The 8,030-nt window shown below is 35.8% G+C and overlaps 2 protein-coding genes across 7 annotated transcripts in view; one reads left to right on the forward strand and one right to left on the reverse strand.

Annotated features, from left to right (window-relative positions):
- The first annotated feature begins 162 nt into the window (after positions 1–162).
- Positions 163–3,189, forward strand: LOC117111928 (mitochondrial genome maintenance exonuclease 1-like). Of its 4 annotated transcripts, none has more exons than XM_033254973.1 (6): positions 163–228; positions 587–1,005; positions 1,383–1,514; positions 1,895–2,108; positions 2,282–2,414; positions 2,508–3,189. In XM_033254973.1, the coding sequence occupies exons 2-6, from the start codon at positions 651–653 to the stop codon at positions 2,652–2,654; spliced, it is 981 nt and encodes a 326-aa protein (XP_033110864.1). In that variant the 5' UTR covers positions 163–228; positions 587–650; the 3' UTR covers positions 2,655–3,189. The 4 variants fall into 4 exon arrangements, with proteins under 4 accessions (XP_033110864.1, XP_033110861.1, XP_033110862.1 ...); XM_033254970.1 differs by having other exon boundaries at positions 175–255; XM_033254971.1 differs by having other exon boundaries at positions 197–288.
- Positions 3,190–3,919: 730 nt separating this feature from the next.
- Positions 3,920–8,030, reverse strand: part of LOC117111924 — a 6,746-nt gene continuing 2,635 nt past the window's right edge. For 2 of the 3 annotated variants that reach the window (XM_033254965.1, XM_033254966.1), the window contains exons 3-4: positions 6,469–6,531; positions 3,920–6,192 (exon numbers count right to left, since the gene is read on the reverse strand). In XM_033254965.1, the coding sequence (XP_033110856.1) occupies positions 4,333–6,192; positions 6,469–6,531 (1,923 nt within the window). In that variant the 3' untranslated portion in view covers positions 3,920–4,332. Of the gene's footprint in view, positions 6,193–6,468; positions 6,532–6,864; positions 6,957–8,030 lie in introns of those variants that run through there. The other variant, XM_033254964.1, reaches the window with a different exon arrangement.

Below are 8,030 nucleotides of genomic sequence, written 5' to 3' on the forward strand. Positions count from 1 at the left end.
CTCATATACTTTAATACCTTTACATGCCATTTACTTTAATTATAGCACAACATGTGATAAGGAAAAACTTAATTTATTCCCGATAAACATTTTACACTATCTGGCAAATGCAATGTTTACAATCGAGGTCAAATTAACCGGTGCAGTGATTTTGTCCGACACACGCGCCAGGGGTCGACACACGTGGTGCACAGGACGTTCAGTAGAGAGAGGTAGACTGTCATAATGGTGCTAATTTTGATAATATTGGATGAAGTAAAATTTGATTCTTCCAAAGATATATTCAAGGCAAAGATGATTAGGCCTAGACAGTGTTGAGTATGATAATTAGGATAGACTGACTGCCAAACCAAACTTGTTTTCTTTATACTAGCATTGGTTCTTTCCCGCGGAACCTTTTTATAGACCTGTGCTATAAAATACCACCCTGCTCTGTCTCTGTAAGCGGCCTTGTGGCAGCCCAAACTTAGGCTATACACTCATCCATGAATGGGGTTTGCACCCCTATCTAGTTGTTTCTGTCTCTTCAACCAATTAGGTGTTAAATAATATACAAAATTAAATGTATTCATGTCTTTCTTTGCAGGCCTATTTTGGCAACCAAAGGTAGTGTAACCCATCATATTGTAAATGCTGAAGAAGATGATATAATGAGGTGCTCAACTCTACCAACATCCCTTTTGAAGTTTTCAAAATGCTTTGAAGATTATCGCATATTAGGCCTACCGCTTATTCAGCTGTGCTTTAAACATAACATACAGTTCAGATACTCCTCAAGTTCAAGAATCAGTGCAACGAAAACTCAAAGAAAAACTAGAAGAATAACAACATTGACATCAGATTTGAAGGACGAATTTAAATTTGAGTATAATCCACATTTTCATAATGGCAGCAAAGATGAGGATACTCATGTAGATGGATTAACGATAAGTAAAAATGGGAAAGCATTATTCTTTCCTTTAGAGAGGTGTATAAACCAAGACCTTGCAAAGTGTGTGAAATCAGGTACAGTAACTGGTAGATAAATGACTACATGTGGTTTAGTGGTTAATGTGCTTGTCTTCCAATCCCAAGGTCCTAGGTTCAGTCTTTGCAAAAAAAAAATGTCCAGGAGATCTCGTTTTTATTTTCCTGTACATAGTGATGCCCATCAGGACTGACTTCTGGGAGTCCATTAATAATACACTATGAAAAATATGTAATTATCAGAAGACTTTGCAGAAGATAGCTTATTTTGTTGCGGGAGGCCTTTCTGATTTTTTGGAGACTTGGTACCCCTGTAAATAACTTTAAGAAAACTTAATGAGAAATTACTTTCTCAAATAAGGCAAACTTTTAAAGTTATACACCACCATTTCATGGATATGTTTTATTTTATAAAGATTCAGCCTCAGCTAGTGTTTCAAGGATTCTCAGTGAGACTATGCCAGTGGAAAGGATAGCAATTCTTAAAAGATGGGAGAACAAAATGATTCAAGAATTGGGACTCCAAGGCTTCCAGACATACAAACAAGGTAAATTTTACTTTACTTTCATATCTTATTTTCTGCGTATTTCTGTAGAAATTAGAATTCATGATATTGTATAAACAAGCTTTGCTACCTAGCAGTAATATATGCTATTAACTACAAGTTTCCAGCCTACATGGTTCTGGGCAATTTCTAACTTTGGCAATCTCTACCCAGCACACATTCACTTTTCTTTTCAATGCGTTTTTTTTTTGTTTTGTCCTTTTCCTTGGGGATTCCATGTTGCTAGATTTATGTAACCTATGACCAATCCAACCCCATTTTTTCATGCATGAACTCCACTGCACTGGCTTTTCTCTTATTTTGTTCTCATAATTCTTATATCATAAGCTTAAATATTGTTTGTTATATTGCTTTGATTTTAGAAATGTTCAAAACTGGCCATGACTTCCACCACTATGTGCAGGATTACATTAGCTCTGGCAAACAACCTGATGCCATTCCAGATGACTTGAGGGGATACTGGACAAGTATCAAACATGTCTTCCCAGATGTCACTGACCTAAAGTTCTTTGAGGCATCAGTCCAACATCCATACCTCAACTACCATGGGATAGTTGACTGTGTTGCTGTCTTGAGGTAAATGGGGAATTGTATTACCCAACTTCCTTCAGAAATAGAATACTGTGGGATTGGTGTACAATACAGTATAATTTGCTATGTGACCTATGCTACCTTTATCAAAATTTATTTCTTAACTGATATCACATACAGTACTAGAGTTAATTGAATGGTCTTCTTGACACCAATAGAAATCATCTTTGTGTAATTGATTGGAAAACATCGCGGAAAAAGAAACGCACCCTAAATCAGATCTACGACTACCCCCTACAGACAGCAGCCTATGCAGGGGCAATCAACTTTTCTGAAGGTACTCAAAATCAGGTAAGGTTTAAGCAGTAACGGTATAATGTCTGAGGGCACATGTATCTGAACAGAAATTTGATGCTTCTACAATTGCATTATTCTTCTTTACAGATAACTAATGTTGCAATTGTCATTGCATATAAAGATGGTGACCAAGCAGATGTACATTTCTTAAACAGAAATTTAACAAACCAATACTGGACTCAATGGTTAGGAAGATTGCAGGAATACAGAGAGTCACTTCCCGTGTCTACATAATTTTGTTTTAAGCCAGACACACACAGCATCACCACAGTCAATTTATCTATTGAGCGACTGACGCGCGATGCCTTCTGCCGGTGAATGACATAGTGGATCAGTTAAATGTGAATGCTTCTTTGTAGTGTGTTGTCCATGGGAGTGCATTAACTGATAATCAAAACTGCAGTGTGTACCTGACTTCAGTTTATTGTTACAAAGTAGACAACAAGGAGCAACATAATAAACAGATGTTTTTATAATGATTCACGTCAGACAAGAATTCTGGAAACAATTAAGTTTTTTATTTTCAAAATTCAAGCAATAAGATGTATAGGAGAATTGCATACTCAGTCAACTATAAATATCTGCTGTTTTCAAGAATATCTTTTAAAGATTTCATGTAACACAAATGAAGCAGATTTAATTTACAGTATTAAAAAATATAATCTATTACAGGGTCAGAAAAAAAGTAGCACAACTTAACTTTACTGTACATGCATGTTAACCTGAAATGTTTTATTTGTATGAATAAAAGATAACAATTTTAAACATATTGAAGTGTATTTGTGTTATTAATTTTAAAATAGATTGAACTTGCCTTAGTCGAATCAAAAATTCCATTGAAAAATTGTTTGACTTAAATAGAATTCCACATACAGATTGTTAATTTATGTAAAATAAGATACTTAGAAATTTAAGAAGCCATATTGAACAACTCTTTACAAATTATACTGTGAATGCTGAACTTATGAATAAAAGTGGGACGACCCCACAAAAGAGAAAAAAAGATACTTAGAAATTATTGGAATTAGGCAAGTTTAACTGTATAGCATAATCGCTCCAACCCATAAGTACCAGGTGCTCACTAGCCACAGCATTATACAGCACTCCCCAGGAAGCTGAGTTGCACAGGGGGTCTATCCAGTGACTGGAGTACAGTGCCTTGGCATGACATGTACTACATATAGCTATGTTCACATCAAGTCCGGACAAAAAAATCGTGAAAAATGGGTTCAGTGGTAAAGAATAGGACCGTTCACATCAAATTCATACGATTTTCAATACGAACTCCGGATCTGGACCGATGGATCTGAGAGCCATTTGTATCCTAATCTTGTACGTTTTTTTTTTCTTGGACTGATCAGCAACAAGCTTGGTTGGTTGGTTCAAACCAATCAGACGCATACATACTTAACGCAAACAACCGTTTTGTGTGCACAATGTGAACGCAGCATTCAAAAAAACTTAGTAACTTACAATTTTTTGTCTGGGCTTCAGACCGGGTCCGGGCTTGATTTGAACGTAGCTTAAAACTGGAATATTTTATCTAAAACCCATGACTAATTGGTTTGTGCTCAATTAAAGAAAATATACATTCATTATGTAAGCATAAAATACAGCAGTTGATTGTTAATAAGGGTTTTCTTAAGCTTCAAGGAAAGCTTAAATTTGAATAACGTTCATACAGGATAATGTTCTAGTATTCCTCTTTAAAATTCTTAAAGGCTGGCATTCAGGAATTAGCAGAAATTTCAACAACCTCCTTAATTCTAGACTCGATAATGTGTAGTAACACCAATCAAAACTTTCATTTACTAATTCCTCTGATATACAAGTATGAGGAATTTAGGGTCTGCACACCTGTGAAATGGGCTATGAAGGAGAAGTGACACCAAGTGAAGGTACAATTTATTTTTTATTGCTTTTCGGTCACATCTTTTTCTTCACTAACTTCAATAACATCCGACAGAATGTCAGAATTTTCATTCACAATGATAACTTGATCGCTTGCGCAATCACCCTCTACCATTGCTTTTGCAAGGTTAACAATTTCCAGCAGCTGAGAGTGAACAGATGCCTCATCACTATTTTCAATCTCCATTTGAATTACTTCTTGGACCTGATTTGCATCAGATTGTAACTGTTCCAATACTTCTGTTGCAGTAACACTGCCTGACATGCCTTCACGACCAATTGTATTCTGCTGGGCATCTTCTGCCGCATGGCATTCTGGCAATGATTCAATTTTTTTGCCATCATCTGACACCTCTTTTACACCAGTGCTGGCTTCAGATACTTTTTTTTTATTATCACTTGGTACGTGTGACGAGCTGTCCTCCCCATTATCATTCCCTGGTGGTAAAGTAGCATTTGCATCCTTGTTGACAGAACAATCAGAAGCGTCTGTGTTTAATGAAAGAATTGCTTCTGGGTTCCTCCGAATAACATCCAATGTTCTCATTGGTAGACCCGGAAATCTTGGACGCTGTGGAACGTTGAAAAGCTTCTTCCGGTTCTGCTTAACTTTGATTACAGGCTTTCCTGTATTTGGATCAATTCTTGGTTGATTGTTTTCTCTATCATTCCTGCAAGTTCTTTTTATTTGCTGTTTCATATCACTCTCTGTAATATCTCGCTTAACTCCCTGATTCATTAAGTTCTCTTCCTGAGCAACAAACTCCCTAGACCTGTCATCAAGACTTCCAGAATTGCCATCATGCTCACTCCCTTCAAACGTGTCCATACTCTCCAAAGCTTCTTCCCAGTGCTTATCTATGTCTCCTTGCTTTTGTTTGTCGTACTTTCTTAGATACTCATCTTCCAGAGGGAATTTGAAATCAGACACTGCAAATGCTGCAGAACATTCCTTCAACAGTTTTGACAATGTAGAGTCCAGATAATCCAACAGTAAGCTTTGCGTAACCGGCTCATCTAATAGATGATATAACTGTTCAAGTTTATGCTGAACAGAAACCAATTTTGATTTTTTGTTTTCTTCTGCGGCTACTGGACCTTCCATTCGTCCCATTTGAGCTGAATGTTTTATCGCATTCCACATACCTGAATGTTTATTTATGTTGCAATCTGCGTGGAAATCTTTTGCAATCTTACGAAGCCTCCGTTTGTTTAGATCTCGAATAACAGCTTTGAAAACAGGATATACAGTGGTTTCCTTACCATGCAACATTTCATAAACCTCATCCACTGTGGCGTCTAAAGCAAACTGGGCATATAATTCCTGACGGAGAAGTTGAGGCACTGGATGATTTCGAGTGTCCTCCATAGCAACCGGATGACTATGGATCTTGTAAAAGAACAGTTCCACTTTACCTGTATCAAGCATTCTGGCAATCATTTTAGAAGGACATGTTAAGCCATATTTTTTGGTAAGTTTTGTTTTACGTAATGTTGTTTTTGTTTCTTGATCTACAGATATTTCTCCGTCTTTTTTTACCTCTGGATTTGGCTGACCATCTCTACAACAGTAATACACAAAGCGTTTGTCTTGCTTATTTCTTCTTGTATAATAAACATAGTTATCCAACTCAAGATGATCTTTCCAAGTTTTAAAATCTTCAATAGAGTTAAATTCCTCCAAAAGCAGATGGTCTCTCTCTACTCCATGTTCTGCAATCAGATGATCTACGACGTCTGCCTGCTGTTCAAATGATTTGGAGCAGTCCTCAAAAAACAAACACTTCTGTTTAAATTTAATCCTCTTTTTTTCCTTTTTCTGCTCTTCATCATCTTCTTGAACAGTTTCAATATTTCCATCCTGTGAAACCAAAAAATAAACATGTATTCAAATGTCTATTACTTGGTTTCACCTTTATGCAAAGTGTAAAAACAACAGATACAGATAGGAACATGCCTAATAAACCTAAGTTTATTCAGTAATTTTATGATGAACTGCATTTTAGTCACATATTAATTTATCCAAAATAATTTATTATGTGAATGAATAGGATAAATTAAAGGTGGAATGGGAAGCTACAATTTGTGAATTAAAATTCAATGAGCTATTTCCACTGTACTTTGATTAAGTTCTTACCAACTGAATAGCCTTTGCAGAATCTCCAAAACCCTGTAGTATAGCAGTTGCAACTGTTGTCTCCTGTAAATATAAATTGCATAAAGAAAGACTGAATAATAAATTAAATCAATTTATGAATTTATTTGCCCAAATATAAAAAACATCAGAAATTTGCTTTTTGAACACTACAAACAAATCTTCAATACTTCATACACTAAACAAAAAAAAGTTTGGAGAAAGTTGGATCTATGATAATAAAAGTAACATCATTTATCTACATCAATGGTAAAATAGTTGAATGTGATGTGCTTTGTACTTCGTATGAAACTTACTTTTATAGATCACCTTAGCTGACCTGGGATAAGCTGCAAAGGTTAAATATTTTAAAAAAAATTGAATGAGCCAATAACTTACTACTGTTTCATTACGAATAGCTGGAAAGCTGTCATCATAAATAACAATCGTTGTTCCTTCTTCAGTCATTATAGTAAAATAGTAATAACAGATCTACAAAGAAACAAAAACAAAATACTAAATTAATTTTTTTTTTTAATGAAATTTTGAGAGTACAATCTTGGAAAGGTACCATACTGTAGTGTTTTTTAATTGCGTGAAGGATATTTTAAAAATCTGCCAAATTTGCGCGGAAAATCGATAGGAAAATAGGTACGCATATTATCGTAACTGCTGCATAATAATTGCATCGGTTAAGGTTTGGTCAAAGCCTAATTTTCTGCTAAATCTGTGTGGAAATCAGGCCTTATTTTCCCAAATACGCGGACGGATTTCTAGGCCAAATTTTTGAGCGGAGGATAGGCCATATAAATATAATATTAATAATTAATATATATTCCCCGCGCCTTACTAAAAATTAACAATACTATAAAAATACAGTCTGGGAAAGGTAAATTTTTAACATAATAATTAAATAAACACTGCTATGTGATGGTAAGTAAGTAGGTAATGCATGTGTTGGTGTTCTGCTCCTTCCTATTTTGTTGCACATCTATAATAATACTAGGCCTCTCATATGGCCTACCCTAGGCTGCCTTCTATCCAGGTCAGGGCCACCATGGTGCCCACTCATTTACTTCGACTCGGCTCGTCTTCGCATCATGATGTGTACCCTAGCCTAGCCTAGGCCAAGTTTAATTCTGGCATCCAAATATATAAGGAATATACTAAATAGCTGAAGCAATTGATATGCAAAAGCAAAATGTCCATTACAAACATAACAACTAGGCCTAGGACAGGTCTAGGCCTACCTCGAACAAAATGCAGTACCTTCGACAAAATATCTGGTTCCAACTCGTCAACTTTCTGAGGTTAATTTTTCGTGGCGTTCATGTGATGACGCGACCTGGCTAGAGAGCGCATTAAAGCAAAACCAAAAATAGGGGGCGCTTTTAAAATTATAAGAAAAAAGCAAAAGTGATAGTAACAGGTAAACAGATAAAAAAAGATTGATATCTCTAATCCTAAGTTAGGTACAACAATACTACTAGGCCTTTGTCTAATGGCGTAGGCTTAATAATAATAATAAGCGTAGATATAGATGTACGTATCGGAGACCGGCCACC

Source organism: Anneissia japonica, unplaced genomic scaffold (assembly GCF_011630105.1).
Source record: "Anneissia japonica isolate Jap-2015-1 unplaced genomic scaffold, ASM1163010v1 scaffold1594_len1068242_cov183, whole genome shotgun sequence".
NCBI lineage: Eukaryota > Metazoa > Echinodermata > Crinoidea > Comatulida > Comatulidae > Anneissia > Anneissia japonica.